Source organism: Gopherus flavomarginatus, chromosome 8 (genome assembly GCF_025201925.1).
Source record: "Gopherus flavomarginatus isolate rGopFla2 chromosome 8, rGopFla2.mat.asm, whole genome shotgun sequence".
NCBI classification, from domain to species: Eukaryota; Metazoa; Chordata; order Testudines; family Testudinidae; genus Gopherus; species Gopherus flavomarginatus.
Window position 1 is genome coordinate 90,329,360 of NC_066624.1, and position 13,249 is coordinate 90,342,608.

At 44.9% G+C, this 13,249-nt stretch overlaps 1 protein-coding gene across 3 annotated transcripts in view; it reads left to right on the forward strand.

Annotated features, from left to right (window-relative positions):
• The first annotated feature begins 981 nt into the window (after nucleotides 1–981).
• LEKR1 (leucine, glutamate and lysine rich 1) overlaps nucleotides 982–13,249 on the forward strand; it is a 118,773-nt gene continuing 106,505 nt past the window's right edge. For 2 of the 3 annotated variants that reach the window (XM_050965924.1, XM_050965926.1), the window contains exons 1-2: nucleotides 983–1,144; nucleotides 3,289–3,385. In XM_050965924.1, the coding sequence (XP_050821881.1) occupies nucleotides 3,338–3,385 (48 nt within the window). In that variant the 5' untranslated portion in view covers nucleotides 983–1,144; nucleotides 3,289–3,337. Of the gene's footprint in view, nucleotides 1,145–3,288; nucleotides 3,386–13,249 lie in introns of all 3 variants that reach the window. The other variant, XM_050965925.1, reaches the window with a different exon arrangement.

A 13,249-nucleotide genomic window follows, 5' to 3' on the forward strand; every position in this document is an offset into this window, starting at 1 on the left:
GCCATGTTAGTCTGTATCCACAAAAACAAGGAGTCCGGTGGCACCTTAAAGACTAACAGATGTATTTAGGCATAAGCTTTCCCTGGGTAAAAAAAACCCACCTCTTAAGATGCATGGAGTGAGAATTACAGATGCAGGCATAAATATACTGGCACATGAAGAGAAGTGGAGAACCAGTGATGACAAGGCTAATTCACTCAGGGTGGATGTGGTCCATTCTCAATAACTGATGAGGAGGTGTCAATATCAAGATTGGGAAAATAGGGGTGGTGGTAGTTGTACCCAATTATTGGAGGGGCCTATTAGAAGAGATGATAAAGCAAAGTCTTGTCTGCCCTTGTTTGTGCCTGTCCAGGTGGAAGTTAAAGGTAGTACTTTTGGAATAGCAAGGGTTAATTCTAGTGTGCTAGTTAACATTTCCTCACTCAATAAAATACAATACCAAGTTGACAATTCAACCTTTACATCAGCCATGACTGGATTGATGATACACAATAGCTATACACTGCTATTATCTCATTGGCTTTTTGTTTTTTTTTAATATATAAAGCACACATTACAATGGATTAACTGTTGCACATTTGTTTTGATGGAAGTACATGGTGTCTCTGGACTACACCCCAATCAGTCTGCAGTGCAGACCAGGCAGCCTCACTGGATATTATTTCATAACCTAAAGTAGTATATAATTAGCTTCTGCAAACACAGCCACCATCTGTTTGTACACAGCTGCATCACCTCTTGCCCCTCTCCTTTTCCGTATTGTCATCATTCACTGGCATTACCTTGGCTAGGGAAAGAATGAATACAACGTGTTCCTAGTGATTTAGCAGACGAGTTAAACTCCTAGCGAAGAGATGGAGGTTTGTATTTTTCACACGAGCAGGGGCTACAGCCTGAGCGAGCCCAGGTTTGATCAGTTAGGTCCGGTGACTACACCCACCCCCATTGCTCCCCCTACCTAATCACCGCTGCGCTGCAGTCTCTCGCCAGCCTCAGCCTCAGCCTCGCCTTTCGCCAGGCACGTGACTCTCTTCCGCTCCCCTTACGCTAACTGTCGCGTCGTTACGTTCCTCAATGTTGCGCGGTTGCCGTGGTTACCAGAGAAGCTGTAGGAGTCCCCGGCAGCGCGAGGGACGCCGAGGTAAGAAAATGCCCGATCCCCGCCCCCCAACTCCCTGCGCGTCCCCCTCCCACCGCGGGCCCCCCCGCCCACCCGGAGCCCGCAGGCTCCGTTCGGAGTCAGGGGCGGCGGCCTGCGGTTGGAGCGTCGGGGGAGGGAGGGCTCCGCTGCGCTCGCGGGTCGGACATGCGAGGGAAGATTGACACAGGGTAACAGTTTTCAGGCATGTACAGATAAGGCGGCATCTCTTCTCACGCGCTGTACGTATCACTGACTGCTACAGAGAGCACATTTCTGCACGCAGCACTTTCACAGACACGGGTGCAATAACTGCTGTCTGTAGGCACTCGCTACCTCAGGTAGCACTTTAATACACGAACAGTTTCTTCCAATTGGTACGTATCGATAAGTGCTACCGGTGCACATTCCTGCGCAGAGCAGGAGTTCTTGTGGCACCTTAGAGACTAACAAATTGCTTATGCTCAAATATATTTGTTAGTCTCTAAGGTGCCACAAGGACGCCTCTTCTTTTTGCAGATACAGACTAACACGGCTGCTACTCTGAAACCTATGCAGAGCAGTATCCTTCGAGGCTTAGCGCTGCTTCCCCGTCCCACAGGAGTCTGTGGGCCAGCGCTGTACAGACTGGCACGGGAAGACAGCCCCTGCCCCGAGGCGCTTACAGCCTGGGACAAGGCCACAGGGCAGTAGGAGGAAGCAGCACACAGCCTCAGTCGGCACTCTAGGCAGCCCTTTCAGCTCACCAGTGGCCGTATGCTGCCAAGCTTCTTTGTAGGCATCATGAGCCGGGAGAGTTGTCAACAGGCAGGGCTGGCTTTATGACCCACAGGGCCCGACTGGAATGCTCGGCAGCGGTCTGGGGCTTCGGCGGCACGGGGTCTGCTCCAGGTCTTCCTTAGCACCAAAGGATCCCTCCCGCCTCTGCTGAAATGCCACCCAAGACCCCTGGAGCAGGACCCTCTTCAGCGCAGGGCCCGATTCCGGGGAATTGGTGGAATCGCCATAAAGCCGACCTTGTCAACAGGAGGAGTCAGCTCATGCTGGTCCCAGCACTGCCTCACTGGGCTAAAGTCTAGCTTGTTTCCATCCCCACTGCAGTCAGTGGCCAAAATCTGCTCTTGCTCTCCCCCACCATGCCCCACTGAGCTCTCACCTACATGCACCCAGGGTCAACAAGGGTGAGGGGGGGAGCCGGTACAAATTACCAGCCCCGGGCTTCCCTGGCTTCGTTGGCCCTGTTTTAGCTAGTCCGCTCTTACTGGGGGGGCCTGAAACATTTTTTTCACCAGGGCCCGAACCCGCTCTCGGCGGCCTTGCATGCACCAGCTCTATCAAGGCAGTAGAACAAGATTGTGCTCTGGCTCATACTTTGCAGAGCACCACTGAAGTCGCCGGGCTAGATTGTGCTCACCCTCATGCCTGTGTCACTCTACTGGCATCCCTGGGCCAAATCTTGCCTATGTCCAGCCGTGCTGCATTGAAGTCAATGAACCGAATTCTTCTCTTAGTTGAGAGTAACAGCGTAACAGCAGAGGGGAGAGCAGAATTGTGTTGGTGGAAATGAAGGTGAAATTTGACCTGATATGACTAAATAATGTTAATGTTTATATAGATGGACAGTTTTCAATTTCATTTGAAAATTTCATTCTTAAATTCATAGGTGAAAACAGAATAGAATACCAGTGGACTAATTCTCATTTGTGGGCTAGTCTACACTAGAAGCGCTACATCAGTGCAACTGCTTTCCCATCAGCATAATTACTCCACCTAGGCGAGAACTGGAAGCTGTGTCGGTGAGAGAGTGGCTTCCACCAACACAAGCGCTGGTGTGGACAGCGCTTAGGTGGCTGTAACATCGCTCAGGGAGGTGGCTTTTCCACACCCCGAGTGATGTAAATTACATTGACTTAAGCACTAGTGTAGACAAGCCCAGATCCTTTAAGCTGTAGGAGGACAAGAGAGAATGGGGCTATATATGGTGTGCATAGTTTTGTCTTGTCAAGTTGTGCAAAATGATGAAGCCTTGAGCAAGATTGAAATAAAGTAGGAAAAAGTACATATGCAACTCCTCTGAAAATACTGCCCAAGATATTTATAGTTTTTTACCCCTCTTGTTAAACGAATTCTGACCATTTAATCTCCAGGGGTTTTGTGTGGTCCTGCTTCATAAGCGTGCCTGAATTTTGGAAGGCCATGGATCGACATGTTCCTATGCATGCATTACCAGAAGAAATCCAAAAGGTAAGAAATATTAGAAATATAACAACATCTGGGGTCAAAATTCTACAATGACTTATGAATATTCCACTGGCTGGAAGTTATTATACATAGACTAATAACACTACAAATACAGCATCTGATCCAGCATGACCATTTCTATGTGCCTATATTTACTGCCATGAGTTTGGGATGAGTGCAGAACAAGTATGTATTAGTCTACTCAAATGAATGCCAATAAAAATTATATACCCTCCAATTCCACTTCATATTTTGTCTTAGTGCGCATGAACGTGGATGTATAAAGATTTTTTTTTTCCTGTTTGAAGTATATTGGTGTGAAGGTAACTGATATCTTTGTTATGGGAGGAGCTTATTGACACCCACAAGTGGAGACTAAAGTCACTGTTTATAATGGTTTGCAGTTCATACTATGGTTGGTAAATAGCAATTTGTGCTGTTTTGTATGACCACATGTGGTATAAATATAGCAAAAGATATACACACAGTGACTTTAAATCCTGTGGTAGTTTTATGATTAACTATTCTTCCTTATTCTCAGGCAGCAAATGTCTGAAAAAGTGGAAGTTGCATGAAATCTGAATAAAAATTCCCCTTAAGACAAGTTGATTGCTTCAGTATATGTTTTAAATGAACTCTTCAGCCTGGGGGACATTCTGTTCTTATTATTCTCCTATTTTTACTGTGTTCATATATGTTCAAAATGTGCAAATAGTGCAATTTGCCAATGGGAAATTTTTTAATAATTATTCTATGCAGTGCTGTTGTAGCCGTGTTACACAGAGCTCTCTGTAAGATCAAATGCTTGTCTCTCTCACCAACAGAATAAAAGATATTACCTCATATACCTTGTGTGTCTAATAATTATTCTGCCATTTACTTATGCACATGGCAAGCTGTGCTATTTTCCAACTAAATCGTTGCTTTAAAGTTGACTCACAATAACTTTTCTTTTTGTAATCTCAGAGTACGTAAAATTGAGGCTTGCTTATAAAATAGGCCTGTACTGAAATTTGGCTTTGAATAAAGAATTGGATCAGTTTCAACAGACTACATATTCATAGTTGAATAGTTAGGAGGAAACCTCTCTTTCTCCCTGTAGTCCTAGCTGTGTGACTAGCTCAGTCATTTTTTTTTGTCTTGCAAGACTGGGGGAAATTCAGGATTAGGAGGAAGGGAAACAGGAGAAACTAGAGGTAATCTGTCAGAAAAGGGAATTAGGGTGACGGGAGTGTGTGTGTGTGTGGAGCATTCAGATGAAGAAGAAAATAATACAGGGGAGAATAAAAAAGTTAGAAAGGAGAAGGAATTACAAAACATAGAACTTCGGGTCAGTAAAAGTTTGTTTTTCTGTTTATATCCATTGTTCAGCTTCTAGTACAGCTTTGGATAAATATTGTTTTTTGGTATTTGGCCAACCACTAAAATTAAACATTCAGTTACACTCCTGCTTGTAGTTTCAGGTCTTTATTTTATTTATATCAGAATCAATCCAAGCCTTTAAAAATCTCACAAAACAGGGGACTTAGTTGCTGGCTTTAAGATGAAAGGCCAATATTTAGTTATTTTGTAACTGGATATTTCAAATATAAGTGTTTAGCCCTGTGTTTAGCATTGGGGCACAAAGATCTGTTTCTAAGTAAGTAGATGAATAAGGAAAAAAAGATTCAGGTACATTGGATAGGTTATTTTTCATTTTTTATAAGTACCGAAACATGCAATTCCTGTAATATAGTAATTTTTGTCAGTGGAATCTAAAGTATGGGCCAAAGTGGGCATTATCCCAAGGTCATGCTCCTTACAAGCTATTCAGACATGTAGAAATACTGTAATTTAAAGTTCCGTTCTTTCAGAAGCTACTAGGGTGACTTACTCAGCTGGCTAAGAATGGGTCAGATCACTAAAGCTTTCTTTCTCCTGCGTGATTTATGCTCCCCAGATGTCTACTGTATAGAGTCAGAGAGACGTAATAGGAATGGCTATCCATCTTGGTTCAGTTCTCCACTTGTCTTCGGTGGGCTAAAAGATGTTCAGCGTAGCCATGGAACACCATTAGTTTTTCAAAAAATTAATACAGCTCAGAGCTGAATCTACTCCCAGAGATGCTATAGTGTAACAGCTGGAAATGCTGCCCTTCAAAACTATTTATACTTCACAGACTTCTTGTCATGTTTTCATAGTATCTGCTGTTATGGAGATCAGGTCCTTGGCAAAAATTCTTATGGGTCAAATTTATCTCTGGTGTTGTTTGATGTTTTTTTTTTTTTTTTTGTGATTTGCACTACTTTGGCTCTTAATCTTCAAGAGCTCTCTCACATATGTGGCTATCAGTGCACTTAGTACATTAATGTAAAGTTAAATAGAACATCTTTTAAGGTCCATCTATTGGCCATCCCTTGCCTTGATTGCTGTAATCTTTTCTTACCTCCCCTGACCTCCACCTCTTTGCCCTTCAGTCTGTCAAAAACACCATGCTAAAGTCATCTCTCCTATAACTGCTTCAATCACAACTTCTTTTCCTTGATTCCCTTAAGTGGCTTACTGTCTTTTTCCATGTCAGATTCAACCTCCTCATCCTTACTGCTGAGGCCCTGTATGGTCCTTTTCCCACTTACCCATAGGCGTGTGCAGCACATTTCATTAAGGTGTGCACCCAGGGAATTATTTTTTTTAAAGGCGAACTTCATAAAGGTTGGGGTGTGAGAGGGAGTGCGGGGTGTGGGAGGAGGTGCAGTGTGCAGGAAGGGGCTCAGGCCAAGGCATTGGGGCAGAGGAGGTATGCGGGGTGTATGAGGGGGCACAGGGAAGGGAGTTGGGGTGCAGGAGGGGTGTGGAGTGCAAGAGGCGGCTCAGGGCAGGGGGGTTGGGGTGCAGGAGGGATGCGGAGTGCAAGAGGGGCTCAGGGCAGGGGGTTGGGGTGTAGGAGGGGTGCGGGGTGCGGCAGGGGGCTCAGGGCAGGGAGTTGGAGTGCTGGGTGCAGCAGGGGGTTGAGGGCAGGGGGTTGGGGTATGAGGTGCAGGCAGGGGGCTCAGGGCAGGGAGTTTAGATACAGGAGGGATGCAGGGGGCTCAGGGCAGGGAGTTGGAATGCATGAGGGTGCAGGGTGCAGCAGGGGGCTCAGGGCGGGGGGGGTTGGAGTGCAGGAGGGGTGTGAGGTGCAGGCAGGGGGCTTAAGGCAAGGAGTTTGGGTGCATGGGAGTGCAGAGTGCAGCAGGGGGCTCAAGGCAGGGGTTGGGGTGCAGGAGGGGGTGGCAGGGGGCTCAGGGCAGGGAGTTGGGGGGTGGAGTGCAGGAGGGGGCTCAGCAGGGGGTTGAGGTGCGAGGTGCAGGCAGGGGGTTCAGGGCAGGGGGCTGGGGTGCGAGGTGCAGGCAGGGAGCTTAGGGCAGGGAGTTGGGGTACAGGGTGCAGGCAGGGGGCTCAGGGCAGGGAGTTGGGGGGCAGGGTGCAGGAGGAGTTCAGGCTCCAGCCCAGCGCTGCTTACCTGCAGTAGTGCGCTCCCTGCCTGCCTGCCCTGGCCCCACACCGCTCATCATGTCCCTGCGCAGCCCCTTGGTAGGAGGCCCAGGGCTCCGCACTCTGCCCTTGCCACGCCTCCAGGTACCTCCCCCAAAGCTCGCGGTTCCCTGTTCCCAGCCAATGGGAGCTGCGGGGGATGGTGCCTGGAGCAACACACGGGGGCCCAAGGATGTGGTGCCATGCAACCGCTTCTGAGAGTGGCCTGGGGCCTGCAGCACCACAGGGGGCAAATCCTGCAGGCTGGATCCAAAGCCCTGAGGGGCTGGATCCGGCCCGTGGGCATTAGGGTGTGCATGCCTATGCTTACATGCACAGGTGTTGGAACTACAGGTGCTGGGGGTGCTGCTGCACCCCTTGGCTTGAAGTGGTTTCCATCATATACAGGGTTTACGGTTTGGTTCACTGGCTCTCAGCACTCCAACTATACAAATTGTTCCAGCACCCCTGCTTACATCTCTGATCTGTTCTCCTCCTACTCTTTTTACTCTGTTTCACCCTGACCTCCTCCTGTAGTACACTGGGGAGGGAGGGACCAGCTGTAGATAGTGAGAAGCACTATGAATCACCACTGCCGTCTGGGAATTCAGAAACATTGATGGATTAATATCACCTTAAGGTACTCTTATCTAATCAGTTTAATGATCTGAGGTCTTTATAGATTGTCATCATAATAGTCCAGAAACCAAAGAACCCTCTTCTCATTCTAAGTACTTTGTGTATAAGCTGTAAAAAGTTTTGTCTCTGAACTTTAAATTGTGATTAATATAAAATGGCTGTGCTTGGTCCTCTTTTTGCCCAAGTGAAGCGAGGACCTACACTCAACTTGATAGCAATTTTTTTGTCTGTCTGTATGGCAGTAACTTTTGAAAACCAACATTTCAAGGGAATAGTCAAGACCTCAATGGACAGAATGGTCTAGGCATCAGTTGGTGAAAATTGGAAAACTGAAAAATCCTGATTTCCACTAAAATCACCATTTGGTCATTCAGAAAACAAGGGTGAGGGAGTGACCTAACAAAGATCTGTGGGAGGGGAGCAGAGTCACTCTGGGTACAAAGATGAGGTGTTGACCTTAATGGCCTAAGGGAGGGTAGTAGGGTCATGCTGGATATAAGGGTGAGGCAGTGACCTCAGGGTTAGAGTTTAGGGTGATAATAGGATTGGTGGGCCCTTCATCCCCTTGCAGCCCAGTCCCTTCCTCCAGCTGAGTTCCTCACCCCCAACTCTGGTCAGCCCCCACATTCGGGCCTTTAATCCCCATTCTGGTTAGGTCCTACTCCAGCCAGGCTGCTTGCCCATCCACTTTGATCTCTTAATTTGGATGAAAATTGGGAAAACCGAAAAGGCCTGATTTTGAGATTTAGGATGAGCGTTAGGTTGGGGCAGGGGGACAGGGAATATTGTTATGGCACCAAAGAGCTTTCTCTGCCAGCAGCACTAATGGGCACTTTGAGAGCTCAATTTTAGTGGAACTCAGGCTGCTAGAAGCTTCTCTGTGTCCCTCAAGAGGGCCTCTCAGACCCATTCTGTCCAGGTGTGCTCCTACTCTACCTGTCTTCCATTCCAGACAGGCCCTCCCCCACACACTCTGGTCAGAACTCTATTGATTTCGGTGAAAATTGGAAATCCAGAAAAGCCTGATTTTCACTAAAATCCAGATTTCCAGTTTTCACCAAAATCAACAGAGTTCTGACAAGAATGGAGGGCCCTGGAGCCCTGCCATAGCAAGGCAAGGTCTTGGCTGAGTTTATGGCTTGGCCTACATAAACAATGAAGCGTGCAACCCTCTAGTATTGTCAAACCTTTTTGTTTTGAAAACTAATTTTATTTGAGATGAATGTCTACTTTATAAATTATCAGACACTATTTTGTAGCCTTAATATACTTGGGACTTGTCTCAGTTAATTAAAGCCCTTTCCTGAATCATATCACAGAAGAAAATAATTATATTTTTAGGTTCATAAGTATCATTAGCTATTTATATTGGGTTTTTTCAAAAATATTAGTATATGTGATTCTTTTTACTTTCCAATTAAAAACCCAGTGACTTTATCAGCAGCGTAACAACATGATAGCAATGTCAGGAACAGTACAATGCTGTACACTTACTAGGGAAAGGCAGTCACAGTTCTTTTCTCTTACTATTTAACTGATGCAGGTGCGCTTTTAGTTCTAAACATTTCTTTCCTAAAGACTCAATCCTGCTAGGCTGAATTCAAAGGCAATTGAGGATGTTGAGCACTTAGCAGGATCAGGCCCTAAATTAGCTACATTTTCATTGACGAATCATGTATTTTCATTGTACTCTCTAGACCAGGGGTTCTTAACTTTTTTCTTTCTGAAGCACCCTCCCCGCCCTCTCCTCCCCCGCCAACATGCTATAAAAACTCTACAGCCCACCTGTGCCAGAATAACTGGTTTTCTGCATATAAAATCCAGGGCTGGCGGTAGGGGATAGCAAGCAGAGGGGTATGTACTGATATAAAATCCATTGATTTTAGTTTGAATTTTGGGTGCACAGAGAATTTAGGATCAGGCACTAAAAGTGCAACCTGACTTGAAGGGGTGTCACATTTTAACTTTATCTAGAAAAAAATAAATTTTAGAACAAGCTTTATTCATTAACTCAAAAAGGAAATTATTTTTAGTACTTTAGTTTAATTTCTCTGAAAAGCTCCCAACCATTTAGTTCAATTAGCAGAACTGAAACAGATCTGTACTCAAGGGTCTGAACTGGAAATTTTAATGTGACAGAGTTCTTTACACGGGGACAGAGTGAAGTGCCCATAATTGTTTATTTGAAAGACAGAAGTGGTGGTACTGCAAGAGAGCACAATGTTCTTTTGGGGATAACAACCCCCTCCTCCCTCTCCATAACAGCTCATGTTGTCCTTTCTCAATATAGTAATTTTAGTGCTTTGGAATCTTATGATATTTGTTCTGAATAACAGTTTCATATTTCCAAGTACAGATTGTAACTGCCAGGAAAAATAAACTTGAGTTTTTAAGTTTGTTCAGAGCCACTGTCACTTTATTCTGAGTCAAAGTTAAGAGATAGGAAATAATGCCTGTCTTGGTAATCCCAGAGCAAACATGCCAAAATATGGTTTTATCAAGTTACATTTAAAATGCAGCATGTTACTGAACCTTTAAATAGTGACTCTTTAGCTAATAATTTTTGACAAGTTACTTGCCTTTTGGTTAAATGCAATCTTTTTTTTTCTATTCAACCCCATTTAAAAAAAAATTCCAAAATGTTCTTTTTGGCTCTTTTTGTGTGTGCGCGTGTGTTTGAACTTCTCTTTTTTTTCCTCACCATCATCCTTAGCACAAGGGGATTTATTTATTTTAACTTGGGCTATGCTTGCAGTTTTTCTGATTTCTGATCTTTCTAAGTCATACCGCTTTATGATACCTTTGACTGTAAGTAATTGAAACAAAGATAAAAAACATGGTGTGATCTCCCACATACTCAGTCACTCTATTTTGCCCCTCCAGGTATGGCCCTATCTTCCTTCTTCCCTGTGCCTTTAAGATAATAACTGCTCCCTTGAGCTTCTCTCCTCTAACTTCAGCCTGGATATCCTCCAGTCACGTCTGGATCTGCTCCAGAGTGGTTCACACCCTTTTCACTCAAATAAAACTGCTCTCATCACTCTTATTAGTGACTTTGTGTTGGCTAAATTACAGATCCCATTCCGCATCCTCACTCACCTTGACCTTTCTGCTGCTTTTTGACACTGTAGGGCATATCATCCTTTTTAGAAACTTTGTCTTCTGGTTCTCCTACTGCCTCTTTGTTGGTTGATTGGGCAGTGTCTCCTTTAGCAAATCGCTCTTCTCACTTTCTGTGGGTTCCACACAGGCCCTCTCAGAGGTCCAGAGAGGCCCAGGCCACTTCCAGCTTTTGAGACCCCTAGCCATAATAAAATAAAAAATGATGACACATGAAAACATATTAAGGCACACAAAAAAAAGAAGAGTGAGATATAATTGAATATTTTTTTATTTAACAAATGCTTTTCTAACCCTTTTCTGTGCAAAAAAAAATTATGTCTTTTACCAAATCACATCTCTTATTTGCTTAAATTTGCTGCTCTAAGCTGAGGGAGTGTATCACATTTTGGTCTGATAGGGATGCACATAAAAACAAGTTGTGAAACTTATCAAATGCCACAAAATTAACAAGTGTCTAAATGGCCCTCCTGGACCCCTCTCTGATTGGCCCTGGTCACATGCATCGATCTGAGGCCCATTTTTTTTCTCTCTCTGCATCCTTTGTCTGGGTGATCTAGCTATTCACATAGCTACAAATATCAAAATGACTCAAAATGCAACCTCTCCACTCTAGACCTTTCTCTCTTCACTTAATCCCGCAGTTTAGCTTTTCTCTCTGACATCTCTTTCTAGGTATCTCACCTTCAGTTTAAACTTTACATGAATAAAACTGAACTTTCTTTCCAAGCCTGCCACACTCCTCTCTCTCTCTCTCTGTGTTGGCCATCATTACTAAACTTCTTGTTACTCAGGCCTGCAACCTTTTTAGACTCTCTCTTGCCCTGCACATTCAAGCTACATCCAGATCTTTCAGCTTCTTACTACACAAGATTTCTGTCATCTGATCTTTACTGTCTGTCCAAGTAACTAAACCAATTCTCCAAGCCCTCTCCTAACTTGACTACTGTAAGCACCTCCTTTGTGACCTTCCTTATACCCACATCACTCCCCTTCAGTCAATTCAAAATGCACTGTTAAAGTAATCTTCCTTACATACTGTTCTCAATCTCACCATGTCGCCCCCGCCCCTCTTCTCCTTGAGTCTGTGATGGGATGTACCTACCCTGCACCAGCCCTGAAAGAGTTAACTGTGCTTTGCAGGCTGAGGAAGTCCCACCCTTCCGGCTCTGCTGGGCACGTTCAGCCTGGAGGCAGAGCATAAAAGGAAGCAGCCCAACTCAGTCTGGGCAGGCTGCTGAAGTGGGAGGATGCAGGCTCTTGGCTGTCTCCAGGGAACTGCTACAAGCTCTGACTACAGAGCCATTGCATGCAGTGTTCCAGATGGACTCTAGACTCCTGATGAGTCTGGAGAAGAGACTGTGCTGGCAGAAGCTATGCCAGCTGAGGACCCCAAAGAGCCAGGTGAACTGTGGAAAATCGCTGAGGTAGAAAGGGTAGGAAGCAGTCCAGGGGACTTAGACTCTTCTCTAGTGAGTGAACCAGGAAACTAGTCAGCGTGTTTTGGTGGTGAGCACCCCCACCATTGCTAGGGCCCTGGGCTAGGACTTAAAGGAACAGGTAGGGCCTGAGTCCCCCAACCCTGGGTGGTACACCCTCCTAAGTGGTGCCCCACTTCCCCAATAGGCCACACAGTCCCACAGTGGTGGCTACTCTGTTGACTCTAGTCATTAGGCCATGCTGCCCTGAGTAGAAGAGCTGCTTATTGAATCCAGCCATTGGGGCAACTCAACAAATCTGCTTCTTGTGTATATTCAGAACTAAAGTTGCTCATCTAACTGACAAAAGAAAGTTTTACTGCTGCATCAGAGAGACAACACCGTTGAGGGGAAAATAGCAGAATTCTATTCTGGTTTTTGTAGCATCAACAGAATTGTAAAATATATATGTTCCAGTTGCAGAAACTCTACTGTCCCTGATGAATGAGCCGGAAAGAATATGCTGAGTTTGCAGGGCCATTGTTGGAAAAAAACATAATTGTACTGGTAAACTGAGCAAACTTGATCTGGAAGTTCTGAAGAGAGACTAGAATGGAAAACTAAGGGATAACTGACTAAAAAAATATCTTGTATGCCTGAAAGCCTCACCACATTTCCCTGTGTGTTAAATTTTCACCAAGCTTTGCTGAAAGCTTTGCAATGTCTTGCCAGTTAACTCTGCCTCTCAGTTTAAGAAATGGTGGTTCAATCAGTTGTCCATTGTGTGCTGAATAATTTATCTTTTGATGATGAATAACTTCACACTTGCCAAATCATACAGAGTTTCCATATGACACACATGCCATGTAAGCAGACCTAATGATGATCACTGTTTTAATCATGGTTTTTGTGAACTCTAAATGTGCTTTTGTAGGACCTGCTGGATTGTATCACTTCATTTACTTCCAGCTGTTCTTCTGATCTGTTTAAGAGAAGATGAATTGTCCGGAAACAGCACAGAGCAAGACCTTTCTGGCTCAGACAATCTGGAAGTCATACTAAGAAAGTAGCTTTCTAAAATACAAACTGGGTGTTTTTCTTTATTTTGAACTGTTTCTCCATAAAATATACTTCAGCGAGTCCATCTTCTCTTTTTGGGGGACACATGGGTATGTATGGTACATTAATAAGTTCAGGC